Source organism: Poecile atricapillus, chromosome 1 (assembly GCF_030490865.1).
Source record: "Poecile atricapillus isolate bPoeAtr1 chromosome 1, bPoeAtr1.hap1, whole genome shotgun sequence".
Lineage (NCBI taxonomy): Eukaryota > Metazoa > Chordata > Aves > Passeriformes > Paridae > Poecile > Poecile atricapillus.
In genome coordinates, this window is record NC_081249.1 from 121,092,348 (window position 1) to 121,114,141 (window position 21,794).

Consider the following 21,794-nt stretch of genomic DNA (forward strand, 5'->3'; position numbering starts at 1 on the left):
CCTCACCTCGGTCCATGAGAGGCAGAGCCGCCTTTTGATCTTAGCCACAGATCGCCTGATCCGCTCCGAGCAGATAATTCACTGCTCTGAGGAGATAATTGGCTCTGAAAACTCCCCCACCGACGGCAGGTATTGCCAGCTTTGAGATGTTCTCAGTGTCCAAGCGTGTGCAGTCTCAAGGGAACAGCAGGGGAGGCTGATAAAAGCCTGCACACATCTGAGCTTTCACTCTAGTTGTCCATAGATGTTAAAATCTTGCTCAAGATGGACTTTGTGTACGCTGCTGTACTGCGATAAAGGAGAAAAATATTATGGGTCTCCTTGTAGCTTGTAAACCAATGGTGTTTGAAGGTTAGAGGGAGTGGTGTAGAAAACTATTGGTATTGAAGTGAACAAGGGAATTGACCTAAAGAAATCCATCAAGGAGGTTTCTTCTGGTTAGAGAAGATCCCAAAATCCTACGGTTGTGTACAGTTCACTGTCTTTGCTGCTGATCCCCTCTTTTTAAAGGCTATTTCCTACTTTTCTTTCTTAAGTCTTTTTGATTTCCTCTTGAAACTGGACCCTTTAAAGATCAGTCATTGCAATATTAGACACTGTTTTGTCTCTTCTGAAGAAAATATCCTGCGAAATGGAGAAACACATCAACCTTGACCGAGGTCCAAGTTATTAAAGCAAGGAAGAGGTTATTCTTTGGGGAGCTCAGTGAAAAAAAAAAGTCACAATAGAAATATTAAAGGAGTACTGAACAAAATAAATGGCTTCTTACTTGTCCAGGAGTCAGACTGTTAGCAGTGTAAAGTATGTGACCTAGGATGCATGAAAAGGGGGAAAGAATCAAGATGAATGATCTATGGTAAAACAAAGCTGAAAGTTTTGGTATAGGCCAAGATTGTAGAATCTGTGGAAAATCAGTGCTAGACATAGCCTCATCACTGGTAATATGAGCCAAAATAGTTATCTGTCTTTTCTGGCTGAGAGTTACAATACACAGTACCTCCAATCTCAGTTGCCATGAACATAAGGTATTCTTCCCAAGATTTACATCTTTAAAATATATGAACTGTTCATAAGTGATTCCCAGGCGTTTAGTGTTTCAGATGCTTTTCTCAATCTCGTAGTTGTAATTTAAGAATTTTGGAGTCAATCTTCCTGTTGAAATATGGAGCTTCTAGATTCTGTCCAATGATGACAGTCCCTGTTTAGCTCCTTGCCTTCAGCTCTCCCCAGCATTTCTTCCTGGCTTCAGGGAGACTTTTGCACATTTTAAGAAGGAGGAAAACGTTGCCAGTAAGTTCTGCAAATAGTTAGAGAACTCTACAGTTATATAAAACTTATGGGTCACACACTTCATACTTGACAGCAGACCAGGTCAGTAGCTTGCTTTTCTGGGTTCATGTTCAGCACGAGTTTAACACACTGAAATGAGGCTTTTGCAGTGCAATTTAGGTAGAATTAGCTGGCAGTTTCTGTGCTGAAGCTGTCTAGTAGTTTATCTGAGAGCATTCTGATTCTAGCTCTTTACAGTCTTGCCAGTATTTGAGTGGTCAGCTCCAGAATCTCCTCAATTCAGATTAAAAGTTTGAAGTTGGGCAAAGAATGCTGCCAGGTGACCAAAGCTGTGTCCTTTCCAGTCATTGTGAAAATCATTCCCGTTGAGTTGCAAGCTTGTGTGAACTTGTGTGGCAGCAGCAGCAGCAAGAGCCTGGCACCTAAACTCTTGAATGATTTCATCTCCTTCAGCCTGTGGCTTTAAGGCCATGGAAGACTGTTTTTCCTGAAATCTTTTTCCTTCATGGGTATTTTGATATTGGATATTGGAACTGAGAGCAAGAAGTTTCTACATGCCAGTGGAGTTTGGTCTTTCAGTAGGTGTAAGCATTGGGAATCTGTTGCAGGCATGGCCCAGGAGAAAGGTGGGCAGTAAAAGGTATGGAACAGAGATCCTTAACCATTGTTAAATAGTGGGGAGAGACATCTGAAGTGAACTGAGATGTTGTCTTCTGCTGCAGTACAGCGCTGTCATGGACTGGCAGGGCAAGGGGAGAGTGGTGTTAGCAGGAAGCAGAGGGAAAAACTGCACCCATGAGTTCCAGAGGTTTCTATTCGCTGGCAAACCCAAAGGATGTCTGATGGCCCAAGATGACTTTCCCTCTGCCAAGAGCTGTCCCTCGAGAAGAAGACAACCCACTACTGCTACCAGACAGTCCAAATGACTTGAATTTGCATTTTAGACCTTCCCTTGGGTTCTGAATTCCAAATTGACTGATTGATTGAGCTCAAGTTTTTCTTACAACTCACGTGAGGAAAGAGGAGTGCTGTGTGAGCTTGTGGGTGTTAATTGTGTTGCTTGTTTGTCCAGGCATCCCCCTGTCACCTTCTGAACTTTGGGTGGACAGGAGGGAGGGCTGGCTTGTCTGTGAGCTGTCTCACAAACTGGCAGCTTCTAGAATCTGAAAGGAAAACTTCATTGTTAAGTGAACCTCACTGTGGGACTGGATTTTATCTCCTCAGACTCTTTGTTGATGATTTGTTCCTCGTTTGTGGTATTTGGTTTGGAGCTGCTGGGATCACATTTATTCTGTTGCAGGAAAGTCTGTGGGTCCCAGACATCTCAAAATTCATGTTCCACATTGGTGGACACCTTTGCCATCAGATTCTGTCCTTCTTATTTTTGTGTTGCTTTTTCACCTTTCCAATATGAAAAACACCACTTCCTTCCACAGCGGTTCTAGAGGAACATCTCAGGGCTATAAAACCCTCCTTTATATTTTGATGAGTTAAGTGTAAAAGTGATGTGGAAATAACTGATACCAAGCAGGAAATGGTACAGCATGGCAGACAAAAAGTGTAGCTGCATTCCCAACAGCAAGACTCAATGTAATTGTCTCTTCAGCTGCTTGAGTAAAATGCTTTGATCCATTTTTCTAACAGTCATCTGAAATCGGGCATAGAACCAGGCAGCATTGTGGTTTTCCCCTTTTGGTTTTGCTTGGATGATAAACACCCAGCATGTTCCATGGAAATTGGTATTTATTGCTGTTTTCTCAGGCTCACTGTAAGGAATATTAGGTATGATCTCTGTAGAACACTATTAAAACCACATCTAAAACAAGGCAGTGAAAACCTTTCTTGTTTAGGAGTGGTTTGTAGAGGTTTTTCTGTTTGGCTTTGGTGGTATTATTAGTAAAATTTGTAAAATTAGTAAAATCTGCAATCAAGATGAGCTGGAAATGGGCAATAACCTCCAGCCTCTAATATGGAATTTATCCTTTCCCACCAATAGCTGACAGTCTTGTTCTGAAGGGAAGGGTTTGGTGAAATCCTGATTCCACTCAGGTCCATGGTAAAAAATCCCAAACCAAAGAAAGACTATTTAAGCCACAAACACAAAAGCCTCCTGAAAATTTAGGGCCTTCCTTTCATTAGCCAGCTGATTCTCCCATTGAGGATGGCAGAAGGGCTCAAATCTGTGAAACTACATTTTTTAATATTCCTTTGCCTCGGAAAGGGCAGATAAAAATGCTGCTTCATACTCCACCCTCTGTAAGAGTATTAGACAAAAACCAGGCAGAAACAGGATCTTCTATATAACTAATCAGGATCTTTTTCTGTCTCCATACATATTTTTCCCAGGGTGCTAGGATGGTAAATATTTTAGCAGAAGGAATTAACTCTACTTCTCTTCCTTTATGTTCTGTTATCTACGGGACTAGCCCACACCCTCACTTTGCCTCATTTTTGGCTCTGTTTCTAAACCCTAAAATTCCTGTTCCTGCAGTGAAACACAATTAAATTGAAGCTTAATGTGGTGCCTGTTTTATGTAATCTTGCTTTCTGGCTTTTTTTATTCTTCCAAGTCTGAATCTCATGAATCAATGTGTATTCACGTTTCATCTGAAAATTTCTAGCTCTCCTCAGCGTGCCCTAAAGCTTCCCTTTTTTGGTTTATGAAATAATAATAAAAAGCTTAACTCCTCAGATTAAGTTGTAGCTGCTTTATACATTAGACAGGCAATTTCAGTTTTACAAAGTAAAAATGGTGTGAGAGAGAAATTGCAGCTTGATTGTTTTTTTAAAATATTCAGATTAGAATGTCATCTTTTATGAGGTTTTTTTTTTTATAACCACTTAGATTGATACAACTCTAAAGCTGTTCTGTTTTTCATCACACATTCTCATCTGTAAACCCTTCATTTTTATTAATCTCTGTACAATCTGTACAACTCCGAGATTAATCATTTTAAAAGAGCTACTCTGCGAGTGTTAAGGATTTGCTGGGCTAATGGTAAATGCAAGTGCTTCTAAATACTCCACAGCACAGAGCTCTTCCTTTGTAAGTATCAGCCTTTGTTTCCCAGTTATCTAGAATTACATTTTATGGCTGTGTTTCCAGGTCTGGCTGTCTAGATCCAGAGAACAAAATACACTGAGTCCTTTTTTCACCAACTAACCCAAACTCTAAATATTTATAGTCCCTTTCTGCCTTTGAGCAGTTCTGATTGAAGGTAAAGGGAGTTGTATATTTACAAATAATGGCAGAGCTGGGCTGTGAGGCCAAATCCTTCGGTCCTTGCACAAACAAAAATTTGTGTTGGATCCTGGCAGGGCAGTTTGGCTGCATCTGGTCTTGCTTTTGTGTTCTTTTAGGACCTGTGGAGGGATCAGTCTAGTGTGTCTCCTAAGTGTGGCTCTGGGTCTTACTGAGGATTTTTTCTGGTTTTTTTTTATTCTTTGGTTAATTCAGCTGAGCTTGTAAGGCATTGTCTCTTTGCCTACTTAAACACAGAGTTCCTGACTAGAAAAAATTAGAATTAAGGACTGTCTTACCCTCTGGAGATTTCCATTTAATTAATGTACTGCAGGTATAAATTCACCAGTTACTTGTATTCCTTGTGTTCGTGGCATTGCATCCTCTCATCATCTCTTGCATGCAATAAAGCAGGTGTTTGGGTTTAATAATGGATTTAGATTTGTATCTGTTCTTCTATCCCTGCTTTTTATTGTAGTATATAAACTCCAGCCATATGAAACAAGCCAACTGTGCCAACTGTGATATGCACTTTGTGGCATAAATCTTGAGTAAAGCATGGAGTAAAGAGGCTGGGAGAGCAGGAGCTGTGTTTCCCCAGGAGGTTACTATGGATGCAGAGGGAAGGCTGAACTTGAAGAGAGCAGCAGTGTAAGGACAGCTTGTGAAAACTCCTAATTCAGTGTTCCAGTTTCCCACTGACTGGAAAGAGTATTCACCTGTTAATTTCTATCCCCCCAAAGGTCAGATTATTCCACAGTGCTCCATAATGAATAAATAGTGTTTTAACCAAGAAATCTCTCACGATGCATTTTGCTGTCATCGGCCATATGGGCCTGCTGAGTACCAGCCAATGCTGATGGAAATGTGCCCAATGCAAAATGGCAAATAGGGCTCCTGGTCATTAAAGCATCTCTCCTAGGGAGCTGGGTAAGGACTTAGTATATTATGGGTCAAGGGGCTCAGAAAACAGGTTTTAATCTTCATGGCTTTGCAGTTGTATGTGCAGTTTTAGTCAAGTATAACTAGAAATAAGGGGAGGAAATATGTAAAAGGCTGGCTGTTGGGGAAGGCTTCCCAACTGTGCAATAAAAACTGAGATGGAGATCATCTGGAGGACACCTCTCACTCATAGAGCCATTCCTTAGGGCACAGACAGGGTCTTTGTTCTGCCCCTTATTCCTGGGAGGAATTATTTCAGGACTGACTGGTCTTTACCAAAAAGGTTATCACTGAAAGATGAAAACCATGAGAATTTGGAGGGAAAGTGGGGACTGTGTTTTATGGTATAAGATTTTACTACATATTCCTGCTTCTCCTTCTAAAGTTTCTGTCCTGGGAATTCTTATCAGCCTTTGTGTCTGTTGTTTATTGTAGTGTTTAAGGTTGTCAGGACAGGCGTGAAGGGGAGGTTACACTCAGGGTGACCAGTGCTGAAGCTCACATTTACCCTTGATTTACTGCTGTGCTACAGGTCAGCAACAGCTTCTGCTGCAGAACCTCCTCCTTATCAATGGTGCTTCTCATTCCATTCCTGCTTCAAAATGCACTGTGTAATTTGTGATCAACGTGGGTATCACCATGGGTTGGGGGATTTCAGTATCCCTCTCTCCAGCTTTGTCTGGTTTTTTGTTCTTTTGTTGTTCTATTTTTATTTATTTATTTTTTTTTACATGTACAGACTTGCTGCCTTTAAACAAAGAGGAAAATTTGATGCTGGTGGGGAATCCATGCAGATCAAATAATGATAGCAAATAGTAATTTGTTACTTGAATTAGGCTGCAAAAGGCCACCTGTGGGCTCTGGGCAGAGAGGAGACCCTATTTATTTGGTCATGGTGCATATCTATAGCACAGTTTAATCCATTTAAATCATCTAATGGAATCTTCTTTATCTAGTATTACAGCTATTACTACAGAACAGAGATCCTTGCTTGACACCCCTCCACAACTGATTTCATCCTGATCACCTTAAAACTGAATGAAAATTGAAATAAGCAGAGCATACCTTCCCAAAAGATGTAGCCTTTGATTTGAACAGGCAGGTAGAGCCAGGATTTGACATCAGCAGTGCAGAGCTGACCTCAGAGGACACCTCTGGCAGGCAGCAGCAGGGGTGAACAGTGAGGAGTGCAGCCACCTCTGCAGGGAGAGCTGCTCTGACATCGCTCCCCTTTAGCCATGTCCCACATTCCAGCTCCACTGCCAGTTCTGCAAATCACTTAAGAGGTTTAAAACTTCCTTGTAATTCTACTCTGCACATGAACTTTGAGGGAAGGGAAAGGAAGGACCAGTGAAATGAGAGTCTGGACCTCAGGGACCCCTTCAAATTGCTATTGCAAGCATTTGGCAAAGGCTGGGATAACATCCTACATATCCATCTTTGTCCCTAGCTGTGTGCCCTGGGGTTTTGTTCTGGGCTTTCTAATTTCTGGTGTTGTGTAAAACATGTACACTTACCACTGCCAATGTACACTTCTGCAAGTGATAATGTAATGTACTCATTCAAAAATTAAACTTAAGATCTATTTGCAGGATTTTGTGCAGCCATGTTCCAACATTCAAGACAGGAGAACTTAAAATTTTGATTTAATTAGACAAAACATATGGCTGTGGCAACCCCAAACCACACCAAATTTACAAATTCTTAAAATTATTGCAAAAGCTTACACCTAGAAGGGGTAGGCTGTTTTTTTTTAAATTTTATTTTTATAAAGGGTTAATTTGTAGTGCATCCTGCAATCTGATAGGTGGGATAAATAGTTTAGACACTGATTTGTAATCTCTGTTTATGAGTACATGACTGCTATTCTTATAAATGTCATCACTTGCTTGGTAGTATCAGGTAATATCTGAGTCATGAGGTGCTGACAAAAATCCACTGCACTTAATGTGAAACTTGAGGCATTTTGCTCATTCCAAAAGATATTAGCAATAGGCAGCCCCACGTTTGACTGATAAATAATGTGAACATGTGCACATGACACCGTTGTGCTGCTATGTGAATTTTTTCCTCTTACCTAAAATCTTTGTGGAAATACATCAGAGTTCAAATCATGGCAATTTCTTTCTTTTTCCCTTTTTCCCCTGGATGCCTTAATGGATACTAATATTTGTGTGCATGGAGTCAGTGCACTGTGTCAGTGGGAGCAGATCCCTGTGAATAAAGGAAGAACAGGTTTCCTTTGGTGAATTTTGCTTGAACTTGGATATCACGGCTGTAAAAGAGAACTCTGCATATGTTACCATGGACTTAAGAAAAGAAACCTCTCACATGGAGCTGAAAAATATTTCATTTTTTCGTTATTCCCCTCTTACAGACACACAGCAGGATATGAAAACGAGAACCACAGCGCTCCCATGTTGTACAGCTGTGGGGCCCAGTACAGAATACACACCCATGGAGTCTTTAGAGGCATACAAGTGAGTATTGTGGGGCATTCTTCATAGGGAAGTAAAACTGCTGCCTGTTTATAGTGGTCATTCATTAGTTCACTGAGGTTTGTACACCCATCCTTGATTTGTGGCTTCCTCATGTTGTTGAGAAATGTTTGTAAGTGTCCTGACTCCACTGAAGCCACTGAACCCTAACATAGGGTTTCATTCACACACAGCCATTTAAAATTTCTCATGTTGTCTTCTGAAATAGATCTGCAAGGCAATATTCCCTTCCAGCTTCTCAGGGTGGTCTAAAAGAGGTGATTCAGTTTCCAGCTTCTAGCTCCAGTCATTCTGGCCACGTGAATCCCCTGTGGTTATGATGGACTATATCTAATAACTACATATATGAAAGTGTTAGATGACATTTTGCTTTGATGTGTTTCTGAAACTTCACTAATTCAAATGTATTTCCTTAAGACGAAATATGTGATTGTTTCCTAATAACTAAGTAATTAGTGAATATTTGGGAGGAACTTACAATCCATGGGAGCTCATTTCCTCCCTTTCTGAGATGGTCATATCATTATTAAACACCCCTGTAAAAAAAAGTCATTACAGAGTATCTGTCTCTTCTGTGTTGCTCTGTGTTGTCAACATACGTCTGTGTTCTCAGATAGCATCTTTTCTCCTTTTCCTTTTCTGTGTAGTTTAGCAAGTCATTATTCAGTGGCAAGCTCTCAGAAACAGGCTCCTGAGCCAGCTTTTGTTGAGTGAATAAAAGTAAATGGTTGACATTGTTCAAGGATGTTAATTATCCCAGAAGGAGGAGATCATCTTTGGTGGAACATTGTGACAGTGGCCAAAATGCATTAAGGCTGAACTATTCACCAGCTCCACCTAGACAGTTGTTTTTGTTTTGTTGTTAATCAGTTTGTGTTAACCCAAGACATCCATTTCCTTGTCCTTTAACTTCATATGAGTATTTAAAATAGAAAGGACAATACTCCTCCGACTCATGCTCTTACCTTTCACCCTGGTGTAAGCTTAAAACTATTTTATGTGGCAAGGAGAGTTGTGCCAGGGTTGTGTGGTTATAGATGAGGTCAGAGTGTGGCCCATTCAATCTCACATACAAGCACTGGTGAGAGAATTCACTGTCCTTCACCTTCTGACAATTCTAACGCTCTGCAAAGAACCGATGAAGGCACGCTAAAGTTGTTGATGTAGAATAAAACAAAATTCCCTATTTTCAGTATGATCTACCTAAGTATCTCTTTGTCCTGGGGAGGTGTTGAGTGTGTGAAGTCAAAGCTGAGAGCACACAGGTGGCCTTAGCAGGTCTCTGTCATTGCAGGATGTGCGGCGAGTGCCCGGAGTGGCTCCCACCATCGTGCGGTCGGCGAGCGAGACGAACGAGAAGCGTCCCTTCATGTGTGCCTACCCTGGCTGCAACAAGAGATACTTCAAGCTGTCCCACTTGCAGATGCACAGCAGAAAGCACACTGGTGGGTACAAATCACGGCAGAGTGGGCAGGGGGGGTTTTGAGGCAGCACAAGGGGCAAGAAATGCTCTGCCAGGTTAGAAAGTGCGAGAATCCATCAGATGAGTGTCTCTGTCAGCTGGACAACCCTTCTTTGTCAACTGGACAACCCTTCTTTGTCAACTGGACAACCCTTCTTTGTCAACTGGACAACCCCTCTTTGTCAGCTGGACAACCCCTCTTTGTCAACTGGACGACCTCTCTTTTGGAGCTGAAGGCTCTCTGGATCCAGCTGAGAAAAACACACAGCAAGCAGATCGCCTCCCTCCCTCTCTTACTATTACAGGGCTGTGAGTTGTTTCCTCTCTTAATTTTTTTTTTCTTCTTTCCCCCTCTCATTTGGGATCACTGAATCTCACTCCAAATCTCATCTAATGTTAATTATTAAGAAGTTTCCTCTTAGAAGATGGATCTAGACATTCAGCATCCTCTGGTTCTCCTGTGTAAACCTTTTCTGGTTGGGGGTGTGGGCAGATATTGGTGAATAGATTCCCTGCTATGGGATCTATCCATGAAGAACTGAGCCTGAAGCCAGTCATTTGTAGGCTGATATCTGGATTCTCTCTGAGTTCAGGAAATAAGACCTCAGAATGTGGAAATCAAATGCTCTGCTGCACCTTTCCAAAGAGTAAACAGAGTTATTTTCCCTACTGGGAGATTTATGGTGTTAGACATGTCAAATTATGATACATCTTTAGATGTGTTCCTTATGGGTTCTTGATTTTTTTTTTTTATTGCCTGTCATATTTTTATTTAGAAAGTTCTTTCTGTGCTTACCTAGAAGTTTGTGGATGTAATCTGTAAATATGGATGTTCAGTTTATCATTGAAATGATGGAAGATCAAAGGGATGAAAGAGAGGAGGAAGGCAGCCCATGCTGGGTGACCTAGCAGATTGTCTAACATTTCATAAAAGATAGTTGTAATCTCCTTTTGGAGACCATTCAGTCAGTTAATTGTGTAAAATATGAGGAATGCACACAAAGGACTTTAAATTAATGAATGGGCAAGTCAAAAATAGAGACAGCTGTCTTCAGAGCTGCTGAAATTAAAAAAATAAGATATTTTAGACTTTAGTAAGTACAAGTTCATATTTAGAAAGGAAAGTCTACAGAAAGGCTGTTCTACTTTCTATAAATAAATTGGAGCCAAGAACATTTGGAAATCTTTTGAAGGCCATTAAATTCAGTATTTTTCTCCATTATGCCTAAACAGTTCTGAATTTTTCTCATAATCCCTATTTCCTTCATTCCTAAATTGATTTACACTGTGTTTAGCAGTCATTATTTGTTTGCTCTTTATTTTATTTCATTTAGTTGATTTGTTTTCTCAATACAATTTCTGAAACAATTACAAGGACTTCAACTTACACATGTTCTGTTTTTTCCTTAGCTGGAGAAGATTTTTAATATTTTATCATATATATTGTAGGCTTGCAGAGTCAGAAAACCCCCAAAAGCCATAGGGGATAGGCCTATGTCTGTCTAACCCCCCAAAAAACTTCTCCCATTGTCCTTGGGGCCATACATGTCTCTCCTCTGGCTCCTGCTGCAGTGGAACTGGGTAGAGGAAAAAACATTTCTTCCCCCTCAAACACCTTTTCTGTTCAGGTAGGCACAGATCCTTATGCACACATTTTGATGTGTTGACAGCAAAAATTATTTATTTCTCAAATCTTTGCAAGTTTCTTTCCATCAGAGGCCAGCTTGCTTCCCAAAGCTCGTGTTTGCTGACACCAGCATTGCTGTGTAAGATTTTGAGGCTGGCTGCAGCTGAGCAGAGGAAGCAAGGGATGGTTCACTGCTGGAATGAAAATTGCTTGGGTAGCTTGCCTGGCTGTGCATTCAGATTTAGGATCAGGAGGGAGTTTTCTCCCTTTATCAGGTGTCAGGGTTTTGCCCTCAGCCTGTTGAATGGGTTCTAGACATTTCCTATTATGATCTGGGACTTCTGCTTACCAAATTCCCAGCTGCTGTAGAGGCTTAGAATATGATGCTCTTCATTTCCTGTCTCCTCCTGTGGTCTGTCCTGGATTTTGGGAATGTTTGGTGAACTGTGGAGCATTTGGAGGGGATAACTTCCCAATTATCATAGTTTCCTGCTTGATGTGTGGATGATCTGGACTTAGTGGCCATGAAGGTTTTCCACTGCCATGCTCTTCAGGAGTCCTGGGAAGTCAAACCCACTGCTGTGATGAAGATCCATTTCCTTTGCAACTTCTTGTGTTTGTCCAACCCTGACTTGTTTCTCCTGCATGTCAAAAACAATCTTTGGAACCAGTTTTCTCCAAAAGTTACGTGGTTGTGTTTGTCACAACACTCCTAATCAACCCAAAAGTTTATTAATCTACCTGAAAGGTGATTCTGGACTCACCCACAGGTTTGAAGCTCTTCCACCTTATGCTTAGTGTAGTGTTAGGTCAATGATTTGGGCCATTTTTAAAAGGATGAACATGTGATTTGAAAACAAGCTGTTACACATATATGATATTAAACCAACAGATTGTATCTTTGCAGGACATTGCTAGCTCTAGATTGTATTTTTTATTTCTAGAATAGATACATACAAAGGACTGGCTCATCAGATCTTCCATCCTTCTTCCCCTGTTGCAGTATTGCAAAACCAAGCAAGGCCCTGAAATAGAAAGCTGGATTCTGTAATCAGTTTTTACCAATGTTTCAAACAGCCTTCATTGAAAATATGTTAACACTTTGTACCCTCTGAGGCTGCTTATCTGTTCTTAACAATGCCTTTATTGAAACATGTACAGCCAAAAGAGCTTTTTTCTTATCTTGGTGTATTTTGCTGAAGCAGATAGGCCTCTGAAAGGAAATGCAGAAATACATCTAACTTTCCAACTTTGCAGCAAATAATGTGAGTTGGCATTCTTTGGCAGGCTTCAGGCACTTCCTTGCAGAAACAAATTGATGTCTAGACCTCCATAAATTTCACTTCTGGTGGAAGCATCAGCATTCTTGCCAGAGACCTTTTGGGTTCAGTGTCAGTTGTTGGGAAAACTGGATTTATCCTAACACAGAGAGAAAATCCTCTGCCTGTTTGCCAGGGATGTTCTTTAGCCTAAATAGGCTCAGCTGCAGGTATGATCTGCAATGGGGAATGAGAATCTGTAGATCAGGAAGGTTGTCCTTTATGGCAGAGTGCCAAGCTGTATCCTTTCATGCTGATATTTCTACAGCATAAAATAAAAATAGAAGATTAATTTCAGAATAGTAATATGTCACAGCTGAGCTATGGTGTGATGATGACAGAAAATGTTAACTATAAAGGCTCCCTAGTAAATAAATAATCATGTATTTTGTGTGAGTTTGCTAAAGAAAATCATATTAAATAAAAATGTAGAATTAGCAAGGCAAAGTTGTGATCATGGGACTTGTTTGATTAAGTGGACACACTTACTTAAGGAAAGTGGTTTAAATTGGTGAAGGATGTATAGACCAGCCTTCAGATTCTCATTCACACTTGCAGCCTGGTTTCAAAATCAGCCTCCTTTTCTCATGTGCTCTTGTTAGCAACAGGCTCTTACTCCTGCAGAACTCCTTGATTAAAAGCAATGACTGTGAATATTTTGTGCAACTGCTACAGCAGTAGAATTTTCTGTTTTCCCATGTCCCTGAACAAATGAATTTTCTCCAGAGAAAACAGGCACACTTCCCTTAGTTTAACTACTTTTGACAAAATCAGTTTGTTTTATTAGAAACATTTATTGCAACATGTGCAAAGGCAGATTCACTCTTGTTTTACAATTCTTGACCTTTTAAAAAAAAGTATCTTCCTAAATATTGAAGACATGCCATTCCCTCTACCCTGTCTCATCTTTTTTTATTCCATTATGTGCTAAGTTCAGCCTTTCTTTTGTGTTCCCTCTTTCAGTAGTGTAAGTAATGATGTCTCAGGTAGAAGGGCTGGTGAAGCTCCATCTGCATCTCCTCTTTTGTTTTGGGGCTCTGTGTGTTCACATAAGGAGGTGACAGCATTACTGGGTATTTTCATACATAAAGAGATTTCAGCTTTTTACTGGAGAGGCTTTGGCAGGCCTGGGGAAATGAGATGCTCTCACTGTGGGAATTTAATGGGGTACTAAAACAGACTTTTATTAATCTGGGATGTTTCTGTCGTCCTGTTCTGAGGAAATTTGTGGGAGCTCACAGGCACGTGACAGTCAGCTTTGGCAGCTGACATGGAAGATGTCAAAGGAAAAGGAAATTAGGGTTTCTGTATATATGTTGTGCCTCTTTTTGTTTATTTTCTCTTTGTTTTCTTCCCAGTATCATCACACCCCTATGTAAACATTTCAGATTGATTCCTTTAATACCTGCATGGGTTAAATCTGACTTCAATTTAATCAAGATTATTTCCCAAAGTGTTTCAAGAAATACTTTTATGTGCATGCCATCAGACCCTCTACGCTGTTTTATTCCAGTACCTCCTTAAACATCTTCTAAGTTTATATTGCAATTAGCAGACAATCATCCTGTCACTGCATTCTGCTCTGCTGACATTCCCCCTCTTAAATCTGCCAAAGGGCTGAATTCCTTGGAAGTAAGTGGTTTCTGAAAGGCAGGCACCCCCAGGGAGTCCTTGTGGTCAAAGTGTATGGAACTATTTCAAACACCTGTGGCAACTTTAATCTCTTATGCTAATAAATTAAGCACAGCAGACATAGAAATTGTCCACACCTAGGTTTGAGAATCAGTAAACTCCTTTGGGGTGACTGTCACAGGAAGTTAGCTTGTTCTTGCAGATTTAGTTGCTTTTGTAAAGTTTTTAATTTTAGCTACAGTGGGATGAATTTGGAATGCTCTCTTTAATATTGCTGCTTATTCTCTGTCACCTGGATCAAAAGGCATCTGCTTTAAACTAAACTGGTTCGTTCTGGTGTCTGCATCCCAGTGCCACCAGAATACATTTCCTCATGATGGTAGAATCAGACATGCAGACACCTGCAGCGAAGTTTTATCAAAGGGATAGGTTTTCAAAATGAAACAGGGAGAACTCAAACCCACTGCCAGCTCTAGGTGTTGTTTTCCTGTAGCTCCTTCCCACAGGAGCTTTGGTTTACATCTCAGCTTCCCACAGCAGGCAGAGCAGGTCCCAGCTGCTCCCGAGTGTCCCTCCCAGATAAAGGCCAGGATCCTCCCAGCTTTGCAGTGAGAGATGTTTCACTCCTGCTCCTGTTGAGGCTCTGGGCTGTGGCACTGGAGCCAGACTTTATCTGGGCATAAATGTAATTATAGCTGATATATTCATATAATTATATGAATTCAGCAGGATTCCAGGACTCCAGGGACCTCAGCTGAGAAGTAAGCCAGACCTGGAAGATCACTGAGCTCCTCCTGTAACATCATAAGGATTGTTTTGGCTTAACTTGGCCAAATTTCACCACCTCTGTGCTCTGTTACCCGCTGGCAGTATTTCCCCTCTTCCCTCAGACTCCTCAGTTGCTGCATTTCTCTTTGCAGTTTTATGTGTTTTTGTATTGAAATCCATGTTCATTTGAGATGCTGCCTTGTAGGGATTTCTTTTTCTAAAACACTCAGGATCCTTTCACCCCAGCAAAATCCCACCCTGAGGGTCTCTGCTGAACTGCATGGGAGGATGGGAAGAGTTTATATTTACATGAGGCTTTGCAATAATTCATGGCTTTGTCTGTGGGAGCTGTGCAGCTTTGTGAGAAATTCTGTTTAATGGTACTTTGTGGAAGAAACCTAATTTATGATTTGGGGAAGAATATGTCTTTTTCTGAGGTTGAATTTTCTGCTCAGTTTTTTCTAATTAATGTGGTTAAAGTTGTCACCTATGTGGATGGAACATATTTAGTTTTTGCTTTAAACCCAATTTAGTTCAAACTGTGAGTTGTTACTCTGTATGAATTATTTGCTACTGAAACAGGTGGAAAGGGTTTAATGGGATTTTTAAAGAAATATAAACCAAGACATTCCTGTTCTTTTCCAACAGAAAAAAAATAAAAATTCACTCAACTGGAAATTGTTTGCAACTTTAACCTAAGAAACTGTTTTCTTAGAGTGAGCAGATTCAGCATCAATTTCAGTGCAGTAGAATTATGCCAGCCTTTCCAACAGAGTTGTATGGCTTTATGAGAAATCAGTCCTGCTGTGCCACTGGACTGCTTAGAGAAGTCTTTCAGAGCCACACATTTTATCTTCTGACTCAGCTTGAAGTGTTGTCTCATTTAGCCACATGTTCTGACAAACTCTTTTTCCTCTCCAGGTGAAAAACCTTACCAGTGTGATTTTAAAGACTGTGAACGAAGATTTTCTCGTTCAGACCAGCTCAAAAGACACCAAAGACGACACACAGGTTTGTGGACAAGGCTTGCCTTAATCAGAGCTCATCTGTAAATGGGAATTGTGATCCTGAAGTTATACTCCTGAACTTCTATCTATTTTTCTGATGTCTGCTCATAACACCAAATTCTTGAAGCTAATTTTAGGAGAAGGCCATGGCTGGGTTTTTTAACTGGCCTTTTAGCACTACTGTGGTTGTTTAGGTGACTTTTACATCCTGTCACCATCTTTTGAAACAGCTTTCATAATGAAACTGTTTGCTCTATATTCTGTGTCCAATATAGAGAATATATTGTGTTTAAAACTAAGCAGTTCTGCAAGGAAAATTTGCCAAGGTGTAAAATTTGCCCAAGGCCTATGTGTCATGTTTAAAGCAGTAGTGTGAAGTGAGTTAAACCTATTGGGAGCACACAAAAATAGATTTCTGCACCTTGATTTTCCTTATGTGGCTCCTTCAGGACACTCACTGTGCCAAACCACAGGGTCAGGATGAGCAATATTTGCAGATCTTCCCTGGTGCAATGGTTTCAGGGGGGATTTGTTTATGATGGAGCTGTTCAGATGCTTCAGGCCCAGGCACTGGAAGAGGAGTTACAAGGGGTGGTGGCCTCATTAATGAGTAACTTTCTGTAATGTGTAGGCACAGGGCTGGGAAGAGCAGTTACAGTAACTAGAACAAAAAACTCACCCCTCACCCCCCTAAAAAAAAAAACCCAGGCTTTTGAAACTTCAGAAATATCTGATTTCACTCCAAAAACATTGGGACATAAGAATAGATTTTTTTTTTTTTCTTTTTGTCTCTTAGGTGTGAAGCCCTTTCAGTGTAAAACCTGTCAGAGAAAGTTCTCCCGATCTGATCATCTGAAGACTCATACCAGGACTCATACAGGTAAAACAAGTGCGTAAACTTTTCTTCACATTTATATTTCTTTTTTTTTTTTTGTTAAATTTATTTTAAATTTTAAATCAATGTTGTTGTAAATTACATGATTAGGAAGTGTTTTAACCAGGATTCAAATATTCAAAACAGCAGAAAGAATTTCAGAGTCTGCTGATTTTTCAGTGTGGCTGTTTTCCCCAAGTGTGATAGTCACTTTTCACAAAAGGGATTTAGGTGATTTTAGAAACTATGCTTTCTTCCTTCGTGTTTAAAGAAATTTCAGCTTGGCAAAATAAATTTTGTCAGCTATTATGAAATGAGCATCATGGTCTCAGCCCAACAAATGTCAAGTTGATCTACTGCCTTTACTGAAAAAACCCTGCAAGACAGAAATTTTAATTCTAGCTTTAGCCAAAGGTCTGTAATCTAAAGTATTTGTGCCTACTCATGCTTCTCCCAAGTGTCAGTTGAGCCTAATGCAGGATAGCACAGCAAAGCTCTTGCTGTTGCTGCTTGTACTGTAATCTCTCCAGCAGATAAAAGCAGTGCCTTTTGCAAACTCACACTGACAGACACTAAAGTAAAAGCTTACTCAAATATTCAAGGACCTTTCTTTCTTTCTTTTTTTTTTTTTTTTGGTAGAAACTGTAGTATTTCATATAAATACAGGGGGAAAAAAAAGAGGCCATTTTAGCCTACTCTGCCCTCACATAAATGTAAACACCATTAAGGAGCAACTGCAGCAAGCTCTGTATTTTAGTTTTAAGTGTTAAAATTAAGCCTGTGTACTGACATTTGCTGTTCCTTCTGCTATGTATGCAGTGTTTTTACCAAGTAATTGTTTACCGAGCACTTTGGCATGTTGTTGGATGTCACGGTGTTTTCCATGCTGGTGTTAACCTTTTAAATTCAGTCTCTGTACAGATGGACAAGGAGCCTGAAAATCTTTTTCTCCCTGCTAAGAATTCTTTTTTCTCTTCTGGACCATAAAAACACACATTTCAGACTTCCAAAAATAAAAGAGAAATTTTAATAAAGGAAATGATTCACCTGAGAACAATGGCATTTTCTGTGGCTCTGGCCAAATAAATGCTTCACCCAATGGCCACAATCTGCAAATGACAAAGGCTGTGCTCCTGGGTTGTCCCCATGGTCCTGCTGAGCTGCAGGGCCTGGGTCTCTGTGCATTTGCATGAAGAAAGATGTTTTCTTAACCAGCAAGAGGTAATGTTCTGGGAGAGACAAAATGGCAAGTGGTTGTAACACGCTGGCAAGTTGGGATAAACGACATTCCCCATCACATTTCATTGCTAATTGATCTGCTAATTCAGGACTTGCATGACTCCAGTATTTTTTTTTAGCCCAGATTAGCTACAGTGAGGAATTTGCTGTCTTGTTTTCTCCCTGTCCCTGTGGCTCCCTGTGATCTGAGCCCCCCAGACCTTGCTGTGGGTTCGCCACTGGCACAGGGTCTGGTGCCATGGAGCCACTCCTGACAACACTTCAGGATGTGTCAGCTCCTGAGGGGGATGAGCACAAGTGGTGGCTGGGGATTTTTCATCTCCACCTTGTCCTGCAGCTTCATTCCTCTTTCTTTCTTTCTAGTAGCCCCTAAATTTTGTGACAAAGCACCTAAATCAAGTTAACTTGCTCCATGTTAAATCTTGAGGAAGCAAAGCACAGATTGCTTCCATGCAATTCTATCCTAATTTTCAGTCAACTGCCATTATTAACATTCAGGGATTTTTTTCTTCACAAGCAATTTCACTGTGACAGCAATCTTTGTTGTTGAAAGCAAAATAAAAATAAAACAATCAAAGGAAGTTTTCTCCATCCACAAACACGTTTAACAATGGAAATGAGATTCCTGATATCTGTACCATGGAGCTGTACAAAGCAGTTGATGCCCAGCACAGAACTAATAGAGCTTGCTTCCCCCTTGCTGGGAGAGGACAACCAGGATTGCTTGTGATAGTTCTGTGAGGAACTGGTCAGTTATAGATAACTCATCTGGGTTCTCAGGATGGTTTTGCTAATGCTGATGAAAAGAGACCAGTTTATACAACCTGTGGGTTTTGACCAGATCAATTTTTTCCCACACTGATCTATGCACTCATGGGAGATAGTTGATGCTTTTGCCAGCATCTATGCTAAGTGGATAAAGTAGATTTTAAGCATCTCCCTCCCACTTAAAATACCTCACATGGGAGTTTGCAAACAGAAATACACATTTATGCCAATCCCCTGTTTGTCTGAATTTGGATTTGGTTTGTGAAATGCCCCAAGTGTGAGGTAAATAAGAAGAGAGGATGCCTGGGTGAGGTTGTACCACCCCAGCGTGTCTGGAGTGTGTTAGAGAGGATGAGGTGTGCAGACAGCACTGAAGAGCCCTGCCCCAGAGCTGAACATACTTTAAAATATTACATTTATTTTGAGGGGAAAAAAAAAAAAAAAAGAAAATGGAAAGAAGAAGCATGAGTCACCGGGCACTGCTCTGAGCTAATGAAAGCATTCCATCAGCATTCCTGTGGCATCAGAAACACAGCCTGAAATTCCACTCAAACCTTGTAGCAAATCAAGAGGCCAGGTTAAACAGTTAAAAAGTGGTGGCATTTCTTGTTAAATTTGAATGTGCTTTGCTTGGAGTTATTTGTAGTGAATATCATGCTCATGGAAATGTTAGAAAAATGCTGTTTTGAGCATTTGACATCTCCCATGGATGTGAATCCACTTTACTTAGATAGTAGTGGAAAACTTTGAGTCTGGCTCAGCAGACTCCATGCTGAACTCTGTTGCTTCTACCACACTCGCTTACACTCACCAGTTTCAAAGAACTCCAGCCAAAACTCATTGAATTAGCTGGAAAAACCTCCCCTTGACTGGAGGTCAAGCTCTAAAAAGTCACTGACAGTTTCCAGAGTGACTAACAGAATGTCTGCACCACCACCCGAGGTGCGACTGAAGCTTGTGTGAATGCCAGAGTGACTTTGAAACTCGGCCATTTGAGAGCTAAGAGTAGCATAATGATGGCAACAAGGTGTTCAGCAAGGGCCTGTCCTCAGGAATGAAGCACTGCAGAGTGTTCTGTGTCACCTGAAAAAGGCTGTTGTTAAACATCAGCTGAGGCAGAGGTAGGAAAGCACCGAGCGCTGATGCCAGCGGGAGTTGGGGGCACTCCCACGCCCTCTCAGGACAGCCCAGGGTGCCTTTCCTCCTGCCAGGGGCTCCTCACAGCCCTGCAGAAAGAAAACACACAGCAGTGTCTCAGATGAGCTGTATGCTCAGCTAATAACAGGGTGTTTTGTTAACAGGTGAAAAGCCTTTCAGTTGCCGGTGGCCCAGCTGTCAAAAAAAATTTGCCAGGTCTGATGAATTAGTTCGTCATCACAACATGCACCAGAGGAACATGACTAAGCTGCAGTTGGCCCTTTAGACAGTTCAAACAAGTGAAAAAAACCAGATGGGACATTATAAGCTACTGCAAACTTTCTCAGCCATCCTCGATCACCTCTGTCAAAGAGCTGCAGCTGTCTTCGCATCCTATTTGACACAAGTTAACTAAACCGTAGGATTCTGCTCAGCCTTGCCTTCCATTTGGAGCTACACGAGTTCCTATTCAATAAGTTCAAGAGAGATATTTACTTGTGGTTTTGTACAAAAGTAGGCAAGATCGCCACAGTTTCAAGATTACAGTGCTTAGCTTTCATGTCTGTCTCCAGCTTTTTTTTTTGTGTTATTTTCACTTGAACTCTTCTAGGTACAAATGGCTGTACCTTTTTAATTCCTGCAGCGGGTGGGATGATTCCTCCCTGTTGAAGGGTAGCTCTGCACCTACATCAGCCCTGCATATGCTGAGGTTCCTGGATGCTAGTACAGCTTTCCTCACAAAACGAAGGAACAGTCACCTGAGATACTTCTGGTAACCTTTGTACTCGTACTGCCAAAGGGCAGACTTTTAGAGTTGGGAGCTCTGCTTTTGAATTTCACGAGTCAAACCTTTATTTTAAAGGTTGTCTTTCTAGAGCAGCTAAAGCCAGATGAACCAGAGCCTCTTTGTACAGAAAATAAGAATCTTACCATTAAGTTAACTTGGTTTTTAAAGAATTGTATAATTGAACCCTTAAAACTGTTTTGTCAATTAGCTCTCTCCTTTTCTCTCTCTCTCTTTTTTAATGTATTGGTTTAAATTTATTCTATCATGAGATGTGTAGATCTCCTTTACACAAAACTAATTCCAATCATTGTAGACATTTGGGATTTGTTTACAATGTAAAGCCACACTGGTTATGTGGCTAGCAAGCTGTATAAACTTAAAACTGAACTTCTAATGGGGCTGGTCCAGGATCTCCATTAACAGATTACTCTTAAGATAAGTAACTTAAAAAAGACTCTTTGTCAAGTATATGTGAAAAAGACATTATTAGTGTAAGGAAATATATTATTTCAGGGTTTTGGGAGGAGGGGTTTATTATTTACTTTTAATTGCTTGAAATTGTGTGTATATATATATATCTGATAATGTATTGCTCTTAGACATCTCCAATTAGAAAATGTATAAATATTAGAAGCATCACTGTTCTGATGTTGTTGCTGTTACAAACTATTGATAACACTAAGAATGTAACCTTCATTTTTCACTGAGCTTTCAATTAAAGCCCATTCAAAGAGAAACAAATGAGAGTCCAACAGATGTCTTGTTTCATGTCTGGTATTAAATTTCAAATGCCCTGTCCAATAGTATCCTTTTTTTTTTTTTTTTTTTTTTCTGTATATAAAGGTACCACCAGCACTGATGACCACTAGTTAACCTGTCCAGGTCTTGACCACAATTTATCCATCTCACTTGGGAATCATACTGGCAGCAGAAAACAGTGTCAAGTTTCATATTGTGCTATAAAGCAGTTGCTTCAATCGTTCGTCTTCTTCCCCAACCATTCCTTCTCTTTCGACCCGTGAGATTTGTGTAAGAACTTTATAGAACAAGTAAAATCCCATTTATAAATAGCAGAACTGGCCTTCTGTAGAACTGGGCTGAAACCATAAGCACAGATAACTTCTTAGATTAGGATGTCATAGACTGACTTTTAAGTAAAAGTTAATTTAGAGTTGGGGTGGCTTAAATCAGTTCAGCAGGTTG

At 40.5% G+C, this 21,794-nt stretch overlaps 1 protein-coding gene across 5 annotated transcripts in view; it reads left to right on the forward strand.

The window, feature by feature from the left end:
* The window catches only part of WT1 (WT1 transcription factor), a 33,451-nt gene extending 12,123 nt beyond the window's left edge, over positions 1–21,328 (forward strand). For 2 of the 5 annotated variants that reach the window (XM_058829138.1, XM_058829142.1), the window contains exons 5-9: positions 7,851–7,953; positions 9,266–9,416; positions 15,701–15,790; positions 16,583–16,675; positions 19,969–21,328. In XM_058829138.1, the coding sequence (XP_058685121.1) occupies positions 7,851–7,953; positions 9,266–9,416; positions 15,701–15,790; positions 16,583–16,675; positions 19,969–20,090 (559 nt within the window). In that variant the 3' untranslated portion in view covers positions 20,091–21,328. The remainder of the gene's footprint in view (positions 1–7,850; positions 7,954–9,265; positions 9,417–15,700; positions 15,791–16,582; positions 16,676–19,968) is intronic. The other 3 variants (XM_058829139.1, XM_058829140.1, XM_058829141.1) reach the window with 3 other exon arrangements.
* The last annotated feature ends 466 nt before the right edge of the window (positions 21,329–21,794 follow it).